At 43.7% G+C, this 23,909-nt stretch overlaps 1 protein-coding gene across 3 annotated transcripts in view; it reads left to right on the forward strand.

Moving 5' to 3' along the window:
- Positions 1-21,834, forward strand: part of LOC126538523 (N(4)-(Beta-N-acetylglucosaminyl)-L-asparaginase-like) — a 33,977-nt gene extending 12,143 nt beyond the window's left edge. For 2 of the 3 annotated variants that reach the window (XM_055074821.2, XM_055074822.2), the window contains 5 exons: positions 732-844; positions 2,506-2,696; positions 5,007-5,114; positions 9,000-9,133; positions 14,900-21,123. In XM_055074821.2, the coding sequence (XP_054930796.1) occupies positions 732-844; positions 2,506-2,696; positions 5,007-5,114; positions 9,000-9,133; positions 14,900-15,057 (704 nt within the window). In that variant the 3' untranslated portion in view covers positions 15,058-21,123. The other variant, XM_050185380.3, reaches the window with a different exon arrangement.
- Positions 21,835-23,909: the final 2,075 nt, after the last annotated feature.

A 23,909-nucleotide genomic window follows, 5' to 3' on the forward strand; every position in this document is an offset into this window, starting at 1 on the left:
GTGACATTGGAGAAATGGTGCCACGGTAGCTCAATTGGTTAGAGCATCGCACGCATAATGCGAAGACAAGAGATCGTTCCTCACCTTTGGCAAGTTGTTTTTTCATCCACTTTCATTGCCATTAATTTATCATTTCTTTAATTCAATTAGTAAGTACAAGTAATTTCCCCTGTGTTGTCCTCGGTGTCTTTGTTTGTTGGCTTCACATGATATGATCAATAAAAATTGGGCCCCTCAGTTTACCACCTTTCTTCTCATTCGTACATAACGAGGGTCTCGAGTCTGGCAACATTGATGCCTTCAGGTAGCATTTGCGGGTTTATTGACCAGTTGCCTGCACCCAGAAAGATCACATACTCGTGATGCCTGTGGCAGAAAGGGTGTCCCACATCCGCCGCCAAGGTTTGTGAGTGGTGGCGCTGGCTAACACTCCCAAGGTTAGTTCTAATAGTAACACATAAGTGCCCGAGAAGGTGGATGGGGAAACGGAGCCGCAGTAGCTCAATTGGTTAGAGCATCGCACGCGTAATGCGAAGAAGGGGGATTGTTCCCCATCTGCGACAAGTTTCTTTTTCATCCACTTTGATTGCCATTAATTTATCATTTCTTTAATTCAATTAGTAAGTACAAGTAATTTTCCTCGTGTTGTCCTTGGTGTCTTTGTTTGTTGGCTTCTCATGAATGGAGCATGCTGTGTGACTACATGGTCTTTCCAAACTCTGCCGGTGCAGCCACCCAGTTTGCAGTCGAAATGGGCTTCCAAGAAGAGTCGCTGGCCACGAACCACTCCAAGCAGATGTGGGCTGAATGGAAGGCCAACAACTGCCAGCCAAACTACCGCCAGGTTAGTACTGCACTCGTGGTCACAAGTTTTCTTGCCACTTGTATGCTATGAAATAGTGGTAACCAATAGGGAAATAGGCACTTTTACTGTGTGGAGGTTATGGTTATTGTCAGAGTTTTGCAGTTTAGCGTAAAGGGCAAACCATTGACAGCGATACCAAGGGTGCATTGCACTTGAAATCCTCGAACAGCGTTTTAACTACACACGATGGCAACATGGTGCTACAAAGCACCTGAGGCAAATGCCACTGTGCAGCAAAAACAGAACCCTGGCAGCTGCCAGGCGTCTCACAATGTTGGCGTAATGAGGAATGCCACTTGCGGCGTTGCAGGTGACGTGCCTCAACGGTCCATGAGATGAGAGCGACGGAAAACTGTTATTGTTTGTCAGCTCCCAATCCAATATTTAGCTTGGTGTTTACTAGTCCGTTCTGCTCAGACCAGCGTATACACACAGCTGCTCGGCACATATGTTGATGTGCATGCACACAGTACTCGTGCCAGCAGCAGAAGGCAGAACACTGCCCATGCTCCACTGGTGAGCTGAATAAGCGGACAGATATGTTTCGTCCTCTTAGAACTAATCCAGAGTATGTCAGTTTGAATTGAGCAACTTCTGGTTGTCACTATTGCCGTGCGCCAGTGTCCGACTGCAAGAAAGATGAACTAACTGCATTTGGGGTAATGTATGCGTAATGTTGCATGATTCACAAGGTAACCGTTTGTATTTGCTTTTAAAAGCGAGTGTTGGTCCTAATTTTGTGTGTGCACATTGTCAAAGCTTTACTCCCATTTTACAGCATTCACTGTCCATTCTTGGACACCCCTTTCATCACAACATATTGACAGTGCTGTTTCCTGTGTGCTAACTAAACATCTGTTGGTTTTTCTGCCGGGGCTTATCAATAATATGCTTTTGTACTGTGTTACCTGTAAAGGGTGACAATACTATAAAACACACACAATAAAGCACAGCTTCTGCGAAAGAGCCGAGATCACCATTGTTTTTAAACTGCTGCTTTATAACACTGGCTTTCAATACCTATGTCTACCTTTTCTTTCTTTATTTTTTTTGTTTGTTGGCAGTGTGATTCAGTGCTCGAAGTTTATGTTACCTTGGGATCACTTACTTACGAGATCACTTATTATTTTAATGTCCAAGCACCATCAACTGGTTCACGTGTGGGCTGTTAATGCCATTGAAGCATTACATTACCTCAGTGACAACTGCGGCTGATTATACTTGCGTGATATGCTAACGACTTGAAAGTGGTGCTCAGTGTATTTTATGCAGGCCTTAACGACATGATGCATCCATTACAGGCAGCATGCAAATAGATGAGGAGCACCAAGGAAGAACATAGGGCAAGCACCTTTTGTCAACTGAAAGTTAAAAAAACAATTGTGCTAATACCAATATAACAGCCTTAGAACCAATAATAATTAAAAAAAGAAACCTTTAAGGTCACATAAGCAAAAAAGTGGTACCACATGTTGTCACGTGGAAAAATAAGGGTCGCAGGAACTGCTGTAACAGATGTGCTATATTCTTGTGCCAATGTCCTAATCCCTGCATACAACCGTCTCCTGCATATAGACATTCCCTACATATCAGAACTGTGCAAAATGAAGTTTGCCTTTTGGCATCACTGTGCCTTGTAGAATGTGGTTCCGAACCCCCGGACAAGTTGTGGTCCGTACCAGCCAACGAAACAGCTGTCTGCAGACAGGCGTGCCTGCCCATCTGCAGCCAGTGAGCTCAACCACGACACTATTGGCATGGTGGTCATCGATGGCAGCAAGAGGCTGGCAGCAGGCACCTCCACAAATGGCATGAACCACAAGATCCCAGGGTCAGTCCCAGATGTCACGACGCTGCAAGCAGTGTTCCTTTAACTTGCAGCATGATGAATTCAAGGTAACAGCAGATTTGTTGAAGGATGGTGCGCAGATTGTTCTAGAAAAACTGGTCACCCTGTATACGCAATGCCTCATGACCTCGAGGGTACCGGAATCTTGGAAAAACGCTAACATTATCCTAATCCATAAGAAAGGGGACGCCAAGGACTTGAAAAATTATAGACCGATCAGCTTACTGTCCGTTGTCTACAAAGTATTTACTAAAGTAATCGCAGATAGAATCAGGAACACCTTAGACTTCTGTCAACCAAAGGACCAGGCAGGATTCCGTAAAGGCTACTCAACAATAGACCAAATTCACACCATCAATCAGGTGATATAGGAATGTGCGGAATATAACCAACCCTTATAAATAGCTTTCATTGATTATGAGAAAGCGTTTGATTCAGTTGAAACCTCAGCAGTCGTGGAGGCATTACGGAATCAGGGTGTAGACGAGCCGTATGTAAAAATACTGAAAGATATCTATAGTGGCTCCACAGCCACCGTAGTCCTCCATAAAGCAAGCAACAAAATCCCCTATAAAGAAAGGCGTCAGGCAGGGAGATACGATCTTTCCAATGCTATTCGTAGCGTGTTTACAGGAGGTATTCAGAGACCTGGAGTGGGAAGAATTGGGGATAAGAGTTAATGGAGAATACCTTAGTAACTTACGATTCGCTGATGATATTGCCTTGCTTAGTAACTCAGGGGACCAATTACAATGCGTGCTCACTGACCTGGAGAGGCAAAGCAGAAGGGTGGGTCTAAAAATTAATCTGCAGAGAACTAAAGTAATGTTTAACAGTCTCGGAAGAGAACAGCAGTTTACGATAGGTAGCAAGGCACTCGAAGTGGTAAGGGAATACATCTACTTAGGACAGGTAGTGACCGCGGATCCGGATCATAAGACTGAAATAATCCGAAGAATAAGAATGGGCTGGGGTGCATTTGGCAGAAATTCTCAGATCATGAACAGCAGGTTGCCATTATCCCACAAGAGAAAAGTGTATAATAGCTGTGTCTCACCAGTACTCACCTACGGGGCAGAAACCTGGAGGCTTACGAAAAGGGTTGTACTTAAATTGATGACGATGCAACGAGCTATGGAAAGAAGAATGGTGGGTGTAACGTTAAGGGAGAAGAAAAGAGCAGATTGGGTGAGGGAACAAACGTGAGTTAATGACATCTTAGTTGAAATCAAGAAAAAGAAATGGGCATGGGCAGGACATTTAATGAGGCGGGAAGATAGCCGACGGTCATTAAGGGTTATGGACTGGATTCCAAGGGAAGGGAAGCGTAGCAGGGGGCGGCGGAAAGTTAGGTGGGCGAATGAGATTAAGAAGTTTGCAGGGACAACATGGCCACAATTAGTACATGACTGGGGTAGTTGGAAAAGTATGGGAGAGGCCTTTGCCCTGCAGTGGACGTAACCAGGCTGATGATGATGATGATGGTGATGAATTCAATTTACTACTTGTTTTTTTGAATCTTATAAAATATCACTGATACTGATACTGTACTGTGATATCATAAATATTTGTACTGTGATATTTGTATATAAATTCACAGTACAAAACCAACAAGGCTTTCTTATGGGCTGTTAGTACGGTATTCCTTCATAGCATAAATCTCCTGTTGGAAATTACAGTAAGAATACAGTACGAAAAAAATGCATTTTCTTTATTTCTTCCCCAAATAAAATTCAATTTGCTTTTACTTTGAAGTGATTACTCCTCACAAATAATTGTCAGGATGATCTATGTAGCAGGTGCTGACTCCATATTTCCGAAGTGGTGCTGCCGTTTCATTCTCACATTTATGTCATTTTGTGACCTGTGTTCATGGCAGCCATAGCATATTTGTAATTTTATGTCATTAATCCATGAATTTAGTTTTTAATAATTGCTTTTAGGATCCCTTTGACACTGCACTGTTGAGGATTACAAAAATAACAGTTGTTCAGTGGGACAGGTGGAAGCAAGGACACCCCTTAGTGCTTCTGCTGCTCGCTTGTGAAACAGCCGCAACTGTGAAAACCTAATGCAAACTTTGTACTTTTTCTTTCTTTTTAGAAGCTGTGCATATAAATCAACACGAGTTTACGAGCTGCAGAACGAAACGAAATGGTTAAGACAATTATTTCATGTGCATTCCCAATTTTAACAAAGCTCTGCTTTACATTGGAGGCTTCAGTTTAACCCTCGGCACCTTGGCTGCCTCATCATGCAAAGCATTGTGGTGTTCTGATTGGTGCATTGTAGCCGCATCGGGGACTCGCCCATCCCTGGCGCGGGCGCCTATGCTGACCAGGAAGTGGGCGGGGCTGCGGCCACTGGCGATGGCGACATCCTCATGCGCTACTTGCCAAGGTGAGCCATTGCCACCCATCGTTTGATTTTTGTCATTCAGAAGGGCCACCAGAGGCAAATATTAAATGCAACCACACTTGCAAGCTTATTCTCGTGAAGCTCTCTCCATACTTGGCAAAGAAGGTAGATTCAGTGGAGGAACTTGCACTTGAACGTTGAACGTCTTCCTTTTCAATATCTGTGGCTCCCGAACAGTGGCATCGTCAGTATCGCTGTGTGATGTCACAAGTTCTGTAGCTTTTTTTTTTTTCAGATCCGCATGCTTTTATACTGCAGAAGTAGCCCGGGAATGTCACCGGCACATGTTTTAAAACAACATCAGCAATTAACTAGCTTTGGCCAGTTGTTACTGCAACCTGCCACTTCACAGGGAGCTGCTACAAGTACGTGAAAGTGGCTTTAGTCTCTCTGCGATTTTGTTACGCAGGAAAGCTGGATATAGTTGCAGACCTGCTGTGTACCTCAGTGTGCCAATCTTACTTGACTTCATGTTTGCTCTTGTCTTGCCTTCAGAATAATAATAATAATAATAATAATAATAATAATAATAATAATGTTTATTAAAATACAGTAACAAAAGCAGGCCTGCTTAATTCCAAATGAGGGCTTGAGGGGCGGTACCCAACAGCTGGAGACATGAGGAAACAGAGTCAACGAAAATAAATAGATTTAAATGCAATAAATTTCAAAATGTTATTTCTTTATACCTTTGCAGGCATTGATTCAAATTATTAAAAGGAGCAGAATGTAATTTATTTGCAAATACGCTTCCTGTGCCTGGTGAACACAAAAGGAAGAACAAAACGCTGATGTGAACGGACCTCTTGGTCAGGCCTATAAGGAAGGCAAAACTCTTTTTTGCCAGATGTACTTTAAACAGAGTTTTTTTTTAAGCATAACTCAATATTAGGCATCTTCTGGTATGAGAATACACTCTGGTCATGGTTTTTGTTTAAGCTCTACATAACATATTTTAACATAATTTTACAGTGTAAACTGATATGGGCTCAATCAAATAGCTGTTTCGGCTGGCAGTTTTGTCCGTAGGCGCCACCGGTGTCCATTGCAGCTGTCGCTAGGAATGGGAAAAAAATACCCAGTTCCCACCGAGATCAAACCTGGGCCCTCTGCATGGGAGTCAGCTACTCTACCACTGTGCCATGCCAGCATTTGCTAGCTGCTATGGAAACATGCCCTGTACACGCATCCTAGCACGCAAGGAGTCATGCGATGCGAGATGAGAGCCACATATCGTCGATACATGCACACTTAGCATTGCAGTTGCATATTATAGCACCAGGTGGCATGCCATGTAGCAGTTGTATAGGTAGCAGTACAATGTAGATAGAGAAGCTTTAAGGAAGAAAAATAAGATTAAGGAGATGTACACAAAAATACTAGAATGCAGAACACGTGCAGCATACCTCATTAAATTAAACAGGCTAGGTGACTGTTTGATTTAATGCCCTGTTTCAAAGGGAATGCCAATAAATCATCACCTTCATAACAAGCTTCAAGCTTAGCAATGTATGAGCTGCTACAAAGAAGTGAATCTTAGACCTACGCATGCAGTGGCAACCACCGTGCAAAGGGCAGCACGACCCGCAGCTAACTGTTGATGCAGGGCAGAAAGTTCAGTTTGTGCTTGTGAAAACGATGCAAAGAGACTTTGCCATGAAGATCCTGTAGCGCGTGCTGTCGAAAACAAAGCTCCTATGGAGCTGCTCCTCCAGCTTATGCTGTGACCGTGCTGCATGCTTCGTGCAGGCCTGAAACTTTTTTTTAGAAGAAGGTCGAGCGTATTTCGCCAAGTATTGGATGAAAATGCGAGCGATACCAAGCCGTAATGTATTGTATGCTAAAGCATATGCTGTCTGCCTTCATATTTGCCGCAGACACAGTGACTTAATGGATTTCAGAAAATAAGCAATTTTTTGAATTTCAGAGCAAACATGTTCCATATGAGTGCTCCAAGCCATATCAGCATAAAAATAAATTCCCGAATGCTTCACAGGAGATACAGGTTGGTTAGGTAGACTGGCATCTAGCAGCCATCGTCATCTTCTTTGACCTCCCTTCAGCGTTGTTCGGTCAGCATTGTTCCTGCCACGCGACTAGGCCAGCTGCGTGCCCCCTCCAAAAAAACCACTCCCCTTCGAGCAGCCAACAGCTGTTCTATACACACATATGGCCTGTGTTCTCTTACCATCGACTTGGGTCTCTGACGCACCACGCACCTTTTCATGGGTGTTCATTATTGCAGACCTTGGGTGCATGGCCATATTGCATGGCCATATTGGGTGCGGATTTACCGACCTATTTTGTCCTTAGGCACAGTTGCTACAACCATTCATGTGTCGAATAAATGAAACATTGGTACGGAATCATTTAAAAGCATTCCAAAAATGTACCTGCTTCGTCTTACTGCTGTTTACGTAGATCATTTTATTATGAAACGAATTTACAACTTGTTGTGAATCACATCTTTAGGTAAGCCAAAGCATCTTCATAATTAGAATGCCTAGATATAAGCAGAGTGTTGTTAGCATATTTGAACACTTTACAATGTGAAATGTTATTACCTAAATCACTTACAGGCAAGTTAGAGAGAGGTACAAGCATAGAGCCCTGCGGTACACCGCCGTGAAGCTGTAGAATCACTATAGATTTGCGCCAGTGCCACAGTTGGTGAATGATCATGTAAGTGTGATTCATAATAAGGAATAAAAAGAATGCCTGAATCCGTAACAATATGGTTTATTTCGTAGTATGTTGTAACTAACTGTGTCATATGCTTTTGACATCGAGAAAAAGTGCACATGCAAATTCGTTGTTTTCAGTTGCGGAATATAAAACACCACAAACCGCATCAAGTGCTGCTGGCGTACCGCAGTCACTTATAAAACCAAACAGGTTATAGGAGAATACAATATAAGTGTTAAGGAAGCTAAACATTACTATTTTATTGATTTTTTTTCCAAAAAGCAATTGTTAGAAGTATTGATATTGTACAGTAGTTTCCAACTCTATTTTTATTGGCACTATTGTAAAGTGGTATGACTAAGGCCTGCTTTAAAGAACTAGGGTGGTGGCTCGTTTGCCTGGACATATTAAAGGTGGTACATATAGGGTTTGGTCTAGTAATGGCTTAGGAAGATGCCCTGTGCACACTCAGCTTCCTATTGCTATAGCAGCAGACCTCCCAGGTTGTTGCATGCTGCATTCACAGCTATCGCCACCAATTCTACTGCGATAAGCATCTTGACCTATCTGTTTCACAGCAAATTGGGCCTAGTGCAGTTGGAAGCGTACTGCACGCTTTTAATAGGCGGTAACCCAAATGCACCACCATTTCCTGCTGCCGGCAGTGCAAAATGAGTGTCATGTTTTGCTCCGGCGGCATCATAGTCATCTTATTCAGGTGTTGCCTACCCGCTTGATTTGGTTTTGGTTTCCAGGCAGCATCCTAAGACACTATGCAATAGGAAAATGACGTGTGTCTCAGTTTCGCTTGGGTCCCACCAGCCTGGTGCGTGTTGACGTTTCGTGCCGAGTGGGCATGTCAAGCGTTCCGGTCAAAATGCCCTGCTCGAAAAAGCTGCTGGCCCAGGCCAAATTTGAGGAGCGCAAACGTAAGCTTGCCGAAGCCGCAAAAATGACGGGTGTCTCGAGCTGCTCGGGCCCATTTGGTGCACGTCAGTGTCCCACACTGCACCGATGCGCATTGCGTAAATGTCAACTACAGTTGAGTCTGTCAAATTTTTTGTGTCTTCAGATTGTATGTTCTCCCAGATAAGTTTTTTCTCTTGTTTTTCCTTTTTCCAGAATGTATGATCGAGGTTCTGTTGTATTGCTGGTAGTATATAGTTACGATCTGTCCCACAGCTTCCATGCAGTGGAGAGCATGCGTCGGGGTGCGGACCCACGGAGTGCGAGCGTTGCTGCCCTCCATCTCATCGTACGGCACCATCCACAGTTTGTAGGTGCCCTGGTGGCTGTCAGCGTCGACGGGACTTATGGTGCGTATCCCGGGCAGATTTGGGTAATTACACTGTGTCCACACTGTGGAAGATTCTGGAGACGGCAGTTATGCAAACAGTAATTCGTCTGCATGTCCAGCATCCACACAACAAACAAGGCGAGCAGACGATGGAGCCAGAAAGACATTGCTACTCTCTGCCCTACATTCTCCGCAAATGCTAGCAGCAGACTGGTTTGAGTGTACGTAGTGTGAATGGAGATTGCAAACAAATGATGTCTCGCTGCTGTAGCTGTTGCACTGTGCAAATTGTATGACGACAAGCGCTTCTTTCCTTGAAAACAGGTTCTTACGCAAACAAACGGCTTTTGTTTCCAGACATGCAATGCACTCTAGGCTAAGCCGGCTTTGCTAAATCTGCTAGGCTAAATGGTAGTTGTGCTTCACACATGCATGGCGTACGAGCAACAAAGTGTGATTCATTTTCTATGCAGCAAGGTATGAATTCCCATCGAAATCTACACTGAAATGCAGCTCACATAGGGGAAAGGTGTCCCGCCTTGAGAAGTGTGAAATGGTGGTGTTGTGAGTTTGCAAAAGGCTGTGAAGGGCTGCATGACAAAGAGCGTTCGGGTTCCACAGTCAACCGGACGAATTCTACCACAGGGGCATGTCAAATTTAGTGCTGCGACGGGACAAATGTCTGAACCGGTGTGGGGATTATGTGGAAAAATAGTCCAAGGTACGTAGAATAGTACACTTATTTGTAATTACCTGTATGTACCTTACTTTGGCTAATAAGAAATTGGGGCAAAGACTGTCTATTCACCCTCATATAAAGCTCCCAAACAAAGCAGAAATTTAATGTGCACCCAATTTTTTTGGTGAGAAAAATTGGCAAAGGTTTAACTTGGACTGCACAATGGCAGCTGGTTTTCTAGAGTCAGCTTCACCACAGTACATTAAGGTTGTGGTAAAGCATTTGAACGTTGTGAAGGCGCTTGTAGTAGCATGTGTGATTGCACTGCCCAAACAGTTTTCAGCTCAATTGTCTTAAAAAATGAAAAATTAAGAAAAGGCCCATCTTAGAATGGGATAAATACTGTGATCAGACATTGTGAGTTACGATTATTGCTTGAAAATCTTTCTAAGGCCGGCAGGAAACGGGTGTTTTCGTTGGGACTGTCGGGTTCACCATAGGGGCTAGGTGCGTGCATGCTGACTGGTAAAGTTCAAATTATTTGGCAAAGTCCAATTTTAGGATTGAAGTAAAGAAAGTTTGGGCTCAGAGAAATGCATAGGATCCAACTTTGGCTGCAATCAAATTAACTGAAGAATCGTATTAACTGGAGTTGAGTTAATGGAATTCTACTGTATAATGCTCTCCAGTAGTGTACTAAAACGGTGACAGACAGATAGACAGACATACATATAGACAGTCAGACAAGGAACTTTATTGATTGTCCTAAGATGCTTCGATGCCCCCTTTTCACTAAAACAGTGGGGGAAAAAATGCAAAGAATTAAGCTTTATCTACAATACAAAGTGGCACCTTTCAGTTCAGAACCCTAACTGGCAGTCACAGACTTATTTTCTACACGGTAAAGTTTGAAACTCACACGCATGTGGAGAGCAGCACTTCATTTTTCACACACCCATCTGCTGTCACTTTCTTGTTTTCTTTTTTTTTTTTGACTGCACACTTTGTGCTGCCATGATGGATTTTGTTTGTCGAACGGCGGCGAAATGTGACAAGCAAAGTGCGCCCACTGTGCTGCTTCAAGGTACATTCTGCAAATATAAACAAAAAGTTTTAAAATTAACCGCATCTGAAGTGTATGACTAGTGCCATCTCCAGTGCGTACTGGCTGCCTGGCATGTACGAATAGCTTTTCTTGACCAACACTAGTCCCCACCCGGCGAATCACCACCAGCAATATGGTTGGTTCCCTGTTTGGCATCTCATTAGCTTGGTAGCCAGCAGGTTGAAGTAAGGGCAGCAGTTTAGAATGATAAGGCATTTTTTCTCAAAAGCACATTGTTGTTAAGGGGGGGGCACGGGTTTTAGAAAGAAAAAAATCGCGAAAAAAAGAAATATTTTGAAAATGGTATTGTCGAAATTTCCAACTATTATTCCACCACTTCGCCAAATTTTGCACATTCTAAATCAATATTTTAGTCGTAATATAAATTTTTGGCACCAGTATGGGCTAAATATGAGCCGAAGTTTCCATAAAAAGCGCTTTTTCCACTATGCATGACGGCCCCCGCAGTTGTTCGCTTGCGCCGACCCATATATCGTTTAATGGAGCAGTCTCTCATCTTCATTTTCTCTCCACCATCAGCTCTGTCCGCACATTGGCAGTGAAGAAATTCCGCCTCAAAAAGAAAACCCAGTGCGTGCTGTAATTGGTCAACAAAGGCACGTGACCCTCAGTTAGCCACGTCATTGGCTAGACTGGCGTCATCTGCATCACTCCACGGCCGGTCTGCACGCGCCGTACGTGCCAACGAGGTTTCCCACACCGACAGCGATGCCGACCTCGACTCTGAAGTTCACTACGAAGTTCAAATTTAGAAAAAAAAAAGGAAGAGAAGGTCGTTGTACAACGTCGAGAAACGACACTCTGCTGCGCTGCTTCCCAATGGCATCGATAACGCGCGTTTATAGCAGGATTGCCAGATTGGGCTGTTAATAGCCAAATTGTGCTACTTTTTATGCGTATTGGCATTGAAAATTCTGAGTTGGCTACATTGGCTATATTTGGGTTATTTTTGTCTTAAGAAATTCCGAGTCCCGAGGACACATCAACACTGACAAAATTTGTGAACAGCGGCTGATGAAAACCCAAAACTCATTGCTGCTACAAAAATATGTGGCCGATTATGAAAGCTGTGTATTTAGGCAACATCGGCGCTTGGAGGATGGTGGTAAGTTGTGGCTGCCATGTTTATACGTCATTCCAGCGTTAAGCTCTCTTCTTTTTGTTTTGGTTTCGGTGCCATCTGCGACCGATTCATGCCTGGTTCGGTCAGAAAAATGGTGTGGTGGCTGACAGCTGTCGAGTACGTGTTCCATGGCGGCTGCTATACAGCAACTTACACAACCACTGAGGTATTCAAATGCATATCGTGGCAAGTCGTTTTGGCCCGTGGTTCTTCAATGTTTATCAAGGGTTCGTGTTATTTATCAAGAGTTTTAAAGCACCGTGTTATTTATTTGCCCAGTAACTTTAGGAAAAAATTCACAGGTCCCTTTAAACGAGAAACGTGACGGTTCGAGTCTTTATGTACATGCTCAGCGAAGCAGTGTTCTCGACTGTCGATCAGAACGAAATATTCAAGCCTAGTATCACCAAGCCTCAGGAATGCAAGAAACAGTGCCAGAAATCCAATGTTCCTGCTACTGTCTGAGCTTGCTTTGTCCTCACTTGCACTGCAGCTTTCAAACGCAGCCGTCAAACACGTGTTCAGCCAGGTTTTGTTGACAAGAAGAATGATTTGACAAACCGCAAGTCGAATGAGACACTGCAAGCTCTTCTTCACGTGTTTCAACTCTGCAATTCTATATAGTCCAAGTGGCCGTGGAAGTAGATTCAAATGGGGCTAGATTGCATATTTAATCCATTTGTGCATATCCCCAGTGTGAGAAGTATTAACTGGGACTCTTCGTAATGCTTTTTTTTTTTCGTTCTTTGTTTTAGTAAAGCAGCTACATATTAAGTAAAAGTTGTGATTGTTTCATGGTATTTGTTGAACGTTGCATATTATTACAATGATAAGCTCTGTCCTCAGTGAAGATGCCAAGGCAATTGCTCACCAAAGGTCGGTGAGTGATTGTCTTGCCCACCGAACATCAGGATGATAACTCGTCGGTTTTCATACCGAACTCCTGCGTCAATTTGTTCCCTTTAAGCCTTGTGCGTGCGAGTAATTGTGATTATACCTTACTTTTTATATGCACTACTTTATCATCATTTTAATTCCTCTCTGTCTGTCTTACTAGTCATTACATTGTACTTTACTAACTCGTATTTTTCAGCTGTGATAAGGAAAACTACTTCAATATACGTAATAGATGCTTGTGGTACTGTTACGTCCACATTTTATTATTTATGCACACATCGCAGTGGTGGTTGGGCAAAAAGTCCTTGCCAGTTTGTAAAGTTGTATATAGCGTTCTACTGACTTCCTATTCTGATATTTGGTGCTTGAATTTGTTAGACAAAGGGCTTTACTTTGTACTTCATGACAGTCGTGCGCAACCCATATAAATCGAATTTGCGAGTTCCCTAGTGAAACTACATTTATTATTTTTTCAAGTCACCCTGAATGTAAGGTACACAGCCCCAAGGGAGCCTTGGAAATTTCCAAGGGGGCCTTGGAAATTTGGCAACACACGCATTCGTGCCTGCATTCATAGAAACTGGAGTACACGTTTTCATATTGCACGAATTTTACCACCGAATCCCTGCTTAAGCATTGCACAGTTCAACTTTTTTGATACTAATACCACCAGGATTATTGCCAGTGCCGTAACCTACATGGCATTTAAAAGTATGAATATTAATTCACCTCTTCTGTTATAGGCCAGCAGGTCGTTCTGTTTGTTCCCACTGAAAAGCGAATTGCAGTAACAACTGCCGCTTTTTCACACGAGGAACATGCGAGAAGGTTTCAAGTTTTCTCCAGAGTCAAGTGCACCTCCAAGTGGCAGCATTTGCTAACTAAGCGTGGAGCTGCTTTCGAGTAAATTGAAAAAGAAAGAGAGGGCGGGAGAGAAATAACATGTTTATTTTATGAATCAGGGTTAGGAAAGGCATCCCTATTCTAATGCCTTAAGCTTGGGCCGCCTCTTGGGCAGACGATCGTGAACAGTTGAAGCTGATGCTCGAGCTTGGAGCTGGCCATATATTGCCCAACTCTTAAAATGCTCCGGGTACAGTGAAGCGTGAACTAACGTTAGCTCAGAACATGGCTCAGTAAGTAGCAATAACGTCATGAGTAAATCAGAAAAGAAACCCTTTGGTTCATTGTACCAATAAGCGGTGTTGAAATCCACATCTGAGTGGAAGCTCTCACTTGAATTCTTTACGCAGATCTTGAGGCCAGTGTTGTACTCGCAGCATGCGGCGGAAGTAATTTTAGGGCTGGAAATATGTAGTGAAATTTACACCTTCTATAAGACACCTGCAGAGCATCATCAAATGTTTTGTCTATGTTTTTGGCTACTTCTCGCTCATGAAAAATTTGGGTGTGGCTATTTTTGGGCTGCATTTTGAGATCATTTGGCTATGTTTTGTTGGGGCCATCTGGCAACCCTGGTTTATAGTTCAACATTATCAGTGCATGGGCGAGTATCGCTTGACGTGGGGCGCGTCAGAGTCCATTGGCCAGTTCCGGTTACGCTGGCTGCAGCACTCTGTCGAACTATTGGTCTAACGATAGACGCTGTTGTTCTCGCCAATGTGACATAACGTGTGTGCGCGCTCACGCTACGTCGGACTATATTTAGCCCGCCCGCTCCCGCAGTCGAGCAACGCTGGAGATCCCGATCAACGTTCTTAGATATACTTCAGTTTCACAACTCCGTTCGGGAGGTGGGCGAAGTGGTGGTCACGCGAACTAGCGGCACTGCGATCACGTCTTTTGTCACTTCTACCACTTCTGGTTTCGCCTCTGCTTTCATTTTGGTGGTGCAGCTTTGTCTGTCGCTAGTGTGGTCATGTTGTTGGTGCCATGCAATGTGTAGTGGTTTCTTCCGGTGAAAAGTTTCACGCAGACGCGTTTCGGCATCTCATCACAGGAAGAAGTTTCCCGTGCAGTTCTGCTTTGCCCATAGCTGTTCGTGCGGCCAGATACAACGTGAAGCTTGTGGTCACTATTTTTTTGTACTGCGACGACAGCAGAGAGTTCTATATATGGAAACATGCTGCGCCAAAAGAAAGAATGCCCCACAGATAAGTCCAAAGTGTGTGAACGTCATGTTGAGGACGACGATCTGTATTTGAATTCTTGAGAACAAGTATATATTGATTCCTCACTGGAAATGTGGACGCTTGTTCATGGCGCGATTCCATGATTTAGTTATTATCGGTCTTCGCGAACACATCTCGAAGCCAAAAAATGTGATGCAAAAGCGAAGTTCTCTAACAGAAGCAGCTCGAGAGTCAACAGGCATTTCGACGGAAGCTTGCAGGGATGCACTTCATGCAGGTTTCAAACCAAATGTAATTAGAATATTGTTGTGCTTGCCTTCAAAATATGCGCTACAACAGACTGTGATCAACAACCTCATGACTGTGATTTTGCCTTCTGTACTCTGAAAGCGTGTATTTATTGAAGACAAAGCTACGCAGCAGCGATATCTGGATCGTTTTACATGAGGCAACTCGTAGGTGAAATTTTTTTAGTTACGAGAAGTGTTGTCCGTGAAGTGTATCGCACCTAATTTGCTTCATGAAAAGCTGCAACAAAATCCACAAAATGTTATTTCGAGCGCCTATACTACCCTCAAAGGCATAATTGAAATCATCCTCAGAGAAGCAGATGGCTTGACAATTAAGCACGGCCAGGTGAGCATAACATCAAGCCAAAGTAAAGCAGCAAGATACACGATCATATGTGCAACACAAACAGTGTAGTGCACTACTTGCGAAAGGTTATGAACGTTACCTCTTGCTGTAGATGCAACTTTGTTCAAGCAAGCCGCTGAACACAACCTTAGGAGACTACAGAAATGTAAGTATGGGCAACACGATGAAGTAAGATACCTGTGACTTTAAATGTAGGCGATTCTGTACCCCCACAAGCCTCTTTATTCACAGAGATATGAGGTCGTTCAAAACGATCCAGGCATATTCACCATTGATGAACTTGTACAGAATTAAACATTGATTCATCACACTTTCGTGAATCCTGCTTCCGGCGATTTATTCTGGAACACCCCAGTCAGGCTGGAGAAACCATCCCCGAGTGCCTGCATTTGGATGTGAAGATTTGTAGTTGTTCACACGACTAATCAAGCTTGATATGATCACGCGCATTCACTTGACAAAAAAGAAAAGAAAAAGAACGAATATTAAGCGACCACTTGCAGAGCACGTGCACGTGACCTGCCAGTAAAGAAATGCAAGATTATTTTGAAAAAGGTTGCTCAAGTAAATAAAAGACTTCACAGTGTTTGTTGCCAATTTTGTTCGTAGAAAATAAAATAATCCTTTGACCTATGAATGTTTGGTTGTCAAATCGGTTCTTGCCACTTCCTGCTGATCACATTGAGCATACATATTTTTGGATGCGTGAGGGACATGTAAAAGGGCATGCACAAATTAGGTTTATGAGACAAGGAACAGATGACGGGCGGAGGAATTCACCGAGCACATTCAGTTTCCATATAGGAGTTTCGTTTGTTTATTGTTTATAACTTATACAGATGCGAATAATCTGCATTTACACTACTTTAACAAATTAATGTACATCTTAACTTTGGAAATGATGCATTTTTGTGCCGATACAAGGCATTACACTTTTAATGTGACAGACAGATTTTGTAAAGGGCACTCGCCAAAGAATGCTTATGCATTAAAATAATCAGAGGCAGTTAGCTTACCAGCAGAGGAGTAGCATTTGGTGCACCTTACAATCTTAAGCTGCGCGCAATGTGTTCTTAATACCACTGCAAAAAATATACAGGCGCTTGTATTTATTATACATAATATGAATATGCTGCTAGAAAAAAAGCACTGAGCAATCCAGTTTGGCGCTTCTGACTAGGAAAAGTTGGTTGGAAAACCGAATCGCCGCGCCTGGCTGCTCATTTGCCCTGTACAGCTACATCCTCGATACGCCAACCACATGTGCATTTCAAGGTCGCCACAGGAACATATCATTTTTTGCATTAACCTTGGCGTAAAAACATTGACCAGGCAGCTAAATTACATTCAGTAACAAGCAAGCGGTACGGGTTAGGTGGGGGCAAACGACGCATTGCACCAATCATAGTGGACGAAGCACAGTACTGTGCGTGAAGAGAGATGCGACTACAAGTCACATTGACACAGATACATAGACACAATAAAGTCACGGTTACTTAAGCGCGGCAGGTTTGTGACAAAACTCAGAGTGTGTATCTCAACTACATTTACCGATGGAGAAGCGCTACAGGCCAGTTGGTGCAAATGACACATTGCAGCAGGAGCAGACGACGCGTGGTGTGTGACGAAATACGCGACTGCAGCACCGGTAGTTCCAGTGACAGCCACTGCAACCACATCGGCTAGTGAGCTTGTGTTCTGTGGTGAGCTGTGAAACTGAAGTATGTCTAAGAACGTTGATCCTGATGGCGTGTTTTTAGTGATTAATTTTAGTTATATCTGGAACCACTCAGTCGATTTACAAAGTAATTAATTTTTGAAATTAGCATGAAAAACTGCCTGTGTGACAATTTTCATTAAATTTAGCCAAAAATAAAAAAAAGTTTCTAAACCCCTCCTCCCCCTTAATTTAATTGCAAGTGTTTGATTATTAAAGAGAAATTGAAGGCCAAATCTTCGTTCTTTGAAATTTCATGCTAAAACCTCGGTGCCTGTATGCCAGTGTGATGCCACAAACAAGGCATCTCTTTTTTTGTGTGTGAGTTTAAGCCATTGTAGTGTGGCAAAGGTTCTCAAAAATTGCCAAGTGCGGTGTTTGGCTTCTTTAGAATTAAATGCCACCCACCTTTACCTATAAAAAATTAACAGAGGCCGAGCTGCCAAAATCCACGATGTCACATCAAGCTGGTGTGGCAACTTGAGGACAGTGGACGTCACCCGTATTATGTCTTTACCGGCTTTGCTTAGTCTCCTCTCACAATAAAGACGGCTTCATATTGTAGATGCATAGTTTAGCAACACAGATTAACTTATTTTACCTCTTTAGTGTCCCCCTAAAGTGACATTAATGAGGTTGGTAAACTGCTCTTTAAAAGCTTTTTGGCAGGAAAAGGGCGACTGTATCTGGAGAAAGTGAGGGTCAAACTTTAACCTTGCTCATTTCGTGCTGAATCCTTGGCAGCGGCATATTGCACATCATGCATTTCAAAGCATTTTCGTGTATTTTGGCTGTTTGGGCACTGCGAAACTCACTGGATTGAGTTTTCTGCTTCTTAATTTAGTTCTTTATTAGTGACAAAGAGTTAACTAGACCAGAGTACTATATGCAATAAAAATCCATCACGTCATACTGAGCTGGTTTTAGAACTTCAGGACGTAGTTCCAACACGCCTTTGGTTTTTGCATATTTTGTGGCTTACCAAACCTTGTCTTGTGTTTCTTGGGCGCATCTTAAAGGGGCCCTGCGACCCAAATTATGCGTGTTATGTTGTTCCACATTTGCTAACTACAAGACTTGACCCTGCAATGCCTTCAGCACCAGCAAAAGCACTAAAATCGGAGCATTTGATATTTTTATTTGCTTCTGAAATCAGTTTTCTGCGCCGACTGCAGCGTCACACAAACAATCTTCGACAGTGGATGTGATGCAGAAACACGTGACGTGTGCTGATCGTTTTTGTTGGTTGGGCAGGAAGAATATATTGTCACATTGTGGTGACCATCAAAAACAGAGTAGCAAAGCTGTGAATGACACGAAACTAACTTTTTATTGTGCGATCTTGTGCCCACAAAAGCAAGTGACATTCGAAGCACAACGATAGCACCAAACACAGTCAGCGATTGTCGAAATCTGATCAGCAGGTCAAGCACGTCAGTTTTTATACATGACTCATCCTCAAAGTACTACATAATTTGCGTAGCACCTACAAGTGGATTGCACAAGGTTCAGTGCCAACGGAAAACGGATAGAGCCATCGATAACATTCGTGAAACTTGCAATACATGCAGCTGATTCCTGCATCGAGCGATAGCATTTAACATTTGTTTGCTGGCGAAAAGTAGTCACCGGAGATAGATAAACAAGTACACATGTCAATATATCAAGCAAGGCCATGAAGGGAAGGCCTCAATGGGAAAAAGACTTCCAGTATCACAGGATGTATGGCCACATTTTGATTGGAAGCATTACAAGTCCTCTCTGGTTGAGCGAAATGTAAAATGATATACCTCTTCCTGTCTGCTTGTATCTCGAATATGTAAGTTGAACCACTTTCTTTTGGCCATGTCAGTTTTTGTAATTCTTTTTTTTGCATGCACCTTGGGATAACACTTGGAACATGTCGTGATGCAGAATTTGACAGGTGTAAACCCCAGCTGGTCAAAACTAATGGGAAGTGGCATTCATCGTAGCTTAATGTACGGCTTCAGAACATTAAGCCACACAATTGGATTCGTTTCGTTTTACAGAAGATGTCTTATAGTGAACTGCTCACTACAGCTTGACTGCTTTATTTGTGCGATAGGAGAAGCTGCAGACGACTAGCAATAATGTACGAGAACAGCCCTGCACTAATGAAAAAATGGTCGCGGCCAGCTGCTAAGAAGACAGATGCAGGAGATGTGAAGGTAGTGTGCAGCTGTTGCTGGACTGCTTTTATTTGAAGAGTAAGCACACAAGCACGGTATTTTTTCTTGTTCTTTCTTTTTTCTTGGGTTAAACCACTTGACTTCTTTAACTGACTTTCTGCATTGTGCTGGCTGCATATCGATTGATAGAGCACTTATCAGTGCCAATGCATTCACTAGAGGCCACGTTCACCTGCGGGCTCTCCACACATTCATTGCCTAGTCTGTATGTTTGAAAGTTTACTTAACATAATGAACGTATACAATTGCAAAGTACACACTTTTGGGACCCAACAAATTTGTTAAAAGGTCCCTACCGATTGTTATTTGGAAAAAACACTTCTATGGCAGCTGTTCTTTTTATACTGTAAAATCGCATAAAACTGATATAGCTGAATAAGTAAAACAAGAAAATACAGTATTAGGGAAAATTTCACAAATGCGATACATTTTTCTGACAATTTTCTTTGTTACGTCATCGAAAACATCTGTACAGGAAAAGAAAAAAAAAAGAAAAGTGAGGACATGTGCAAGCATGTGCAGTGTTATGCATTGTTAATAAGTGAGTGTTTTAATTGTTTAAGAAATGTATGCGATGTTCTTAGAGTGGTTAGGTCACTATCAAGCTTATTCCAAACTGAGGTGCCTGTAAACTGTAGTGTAGAGCGGCCATAATTAGTGTTTACCTTAGGCTATAAAAAACGACAGCGAGATGCGTTTCCAACATTGCGAAGTGAGGGATGGAGTGAGACTGTTGTCAAGGCTAGTTTTTCATTAACTATTTGATGCATGACTGAGGCGATGTTGTATGTTGTCAAATCGTAAGTGTTGAGGATGTTGAGGGTTTTAAATAAATCTTCACTCTTAATATGCATACTGTTGGGCGCTATAATGTGAAGAGCTCTTTTTTGAAGTGTAAACACCGGTGACAGATGAGTTTTGTATGTGCAACACCAGCTCGCTAAGGAGTAATTAATGTGAGAGTGAACAAATGCGTAGTAAAGATTGATAAGCATGTGGGGAGGGAAATAGTTTCGACATTTCGGCAGCACATGCAAGCCATATGAAGCCTTATGAACTACCGAACGCACATGAAGGCGGAATTTTAAATGGTTATCGATAATAACACCAAGAAATTTTGTCTCACTAGATTGTTTTATCGGATGGATATTGTAAACGACATCTGTATGAATAGCCGTTTTCCTTTTTTCAGAGTGAAATAAGATAAGAACTGTTTTCGTTGGGTTAAGGTGAAGGGCATTCAGTGTACACCAATGGTGCAAAATTTGTAATTCAGAGTTAAGCTTATTAATTAGGTTGCATTCTTCACGATCGGCAATAATAAGGTTAGTATCGTCTGCATAGAGTACAGGGGTAGCACACACAAGCTGCAAAGGCAAGTCATTTATATAGAGTATTTATTACAGTGCATAAAGTGATGCAAACAAGTTACATCACCTGGTAAACGAACTGTTAGCACTCATAATGACAGACAAGTGATACAATCACCAGGTGTACATTTCTTTCATTGCAGGTGCAGCTTGCCATGGCATTCCATTGTTCCCTTACTCAGTGGCCAAGCCAGAGTACGGCACTGCTGTGGTGGAACACGTAAAGTGCACCAACTGAGCTTGCTTAGAACCATCGCCGAGGGAAAACTATAGAGATTGTCTTCGTCTCATCGGAAGAGTTGCAAGAGAAAGCACAGACATAGCACTAGTTACGTCTGCAGTTCATCTTTCGACATCGCAGTCTAGGCGCACCTATGCCTTGTGTGAGGAGCCTGGTGTGGTTAACACTTTTTAAGACAACGCAGTGAGGGCCCAACATTACTGGTCAGTGGCATCAAATGCACCGTGACATTGTTGCACTACTCAGCACCTGCAAGTACATCATGTAAATTTACTCGCAATCATGCACTGGCCAACTTGCTGTTTGATAACCGCATGCGGTTATCTGTTTGCTGAACAAAAGGGCAAGTGTTTACATTAAAGTAGTTCTTTCGCTCCACAGTACACTCCTGTGCTTTCACAATGCAGGCTATTGCAGGCCTTCTCTTGGTAAGCCTTTGTGGCGGAGTGATTTTTCTGCGGCTTAGCTGCGGTAATGAGTGGACGAGCATAAAGTCACGGGTTCGATTACCGGTCACGGTGGCTGCATTTCCAATGGGAACGGAATGTAAAAAGATGCCTGTGCAGTAGTGCGTGCTACATGTGATTTAAATAATTCTGGAGCCCTCCATGACAGTGTCATCTCATTGCTCGCCGTGCAGTTTTGGGACATGAAAAACCCTACAATTCGATTTTTTTTTAAATTTCAGTGTAAGTGTTAGTTTCTAAATAATTTTAGAGAGATCTCATAGTAAGGAGTGCATTCTGTGAATTATGCCATAATTGTACTATACTTAGCTCCCAATGAAAAAGTGGCTCTGCCACTGTTCAGAAAAGTAATTGGTGAGATTTCTGGAACATTAGCATTGCACCAGAGTCAGTATCACAGTGTTATTTAAAGCAAGATAAATGCTGAAGAATATGGCCAAATTTGATATTGACGCGTATATTCCACTTAGAAGACAATGACGATGGGGGCAATAACGGACTCCGTCTAGTGGGTGGCTGAGATTTTGGGAGAGGACGAAGAAGACGTGCCTCGGCTCCGTTTGTTTTTGAACAGGTAGTCCTGTTGTTCTTGAACGTCTCCCTGTCTTCTGTCCGCATTGTACCGCAACACTGGTGGAGGTGCGGGGTACTGAGTTCGCCTGATGCTCTGGAGTCCTTCTGGGAGTCGTTCATCTAGCCCGGAGGCATTGTCACCAGTTATGACACCCGTGCATCGCTTTAGTCGCCGACTGCTAGGCCTTCCCCGGAGTTTTCCCCTCTTCAACCACCTCTCTCCGGCAGCGGCACACATCTCGTAATGGCCGAAACCAGCTCACCGCAAGCACCCCAAAGCAGCCGGTTTCCCAGTCCACAACAGGTAACCGTTCTGCATCCACTGGTTCCTGATCGCTATGGCGGTACAGTCTTCGAAGACATTGAAGACTGGCTTGACAAGTATGAACGCGTCGCACAGATTAACCAGTGGACTGAGCAGCAAAAGCTTTCCCACGTCTATTTCGCCCTTGACGACAGTGGCCGTACTTGGTACGAGAACCGTGAAGCTAGCCTGACGATGTGGAATGACTTTCGGCAGAAGATTACGGATACTTTTGCAAACCCAGCAGATGATGGAGCTATGGGTGCAACAACCTAATGAGTCGGTCACAATGTTCGCCGAGGACATGGCCCGCCTCTTTCGTAGAGCCGACCCGAACATGACCAAAGATAGGAAGTAGCGCTACCTCATGCGAGGTGTAAAAGAGCAGTTGTTCGCAGCGCTTGAGCGGAATCCACCAGTCACCGTCGCTGACTTTATCAAAGAGGCTACCGTTATTGATTGGGCCCTTCATCAACGGTGAGGCAGTACGATCGATTGCCCACCAGCAGTGCAATCAATGTCACCGCAGGGACTGCCGAGTATCGGAATTCCTTGCGTGAATTGATCAGAGAGGCAGTGCAAAAGATTCTGACACCGACGTTGGATAGACCTGTAGCATCAATCGCTGAAGTGGTGCACGACGAAATCAGGCAGGTGTTCCCGGCAGCCGATTTTCAAGATCACCAGCGTCCCATGACTTACGCCGCCGCTCTCCGATGTCCAACACCCATCACAACCACACCGCCGTACCACCAGCCTCCAACGGCCGCTCCTTGGTCGCCGCCGCAAGAGGACGCTTCGAGGCGCGCACCTGTTATGCCTCTGCAGTCACACCAGCAGCCGTCGTTTGCCGCCCCTTGGTCAAGGCTGCAAAACGACGCTACGGGACGGGCACAATTTCAGAAAACCGACGTATGGCGCACCGTTGATAGGCGACCACTTTGCTTTCACTGTGGAGGCGCCGGCGAAATTTCGCGTAATTGCTGGCATCGTGACACGTCATTGCGACCTCATCGTCCGTGGTCCTATGGTCGACGTGCAAATGACGATTCCATGCTACGCCGTGACGACGCTACTTTTCAGGAACCTCCAATAGCGCACCCGAATGACGAATCCATGCTCAACGATAGGTCCGATTTCGGCCATCGGTCACGTTCTCCAACCCCTCCAAGTCAGATGGCTTCACCTACTGGACGTACTTTTGCTGACCTCCGAGGACGAAGGTCGCCCAGCCCACGCCAGTGAAACTGAAGGCGGCGACCTCTGGGGGTAAGGTTGCAGGCCCGCCGCAATACAATAAAAAAGCCCCCAACACTCCCGCTGCAGAACGCTGTGAAG

The sequence above is a fragment of the Dermacentor andersoni genome, chromosome 4, assembly GCF_023375885.2.
Source record: "Dermacentor andersoni chromosome 4, qqDerAnde1_hic_scaffold, whole genome shotgun sequence".
Taxonomy (NCBI): Eukaryota; Metazoa; Arthropoda; class Arachnida; order Ixodida; family Ixodidae; genus Dermacentor; species Dermacentor andersoni.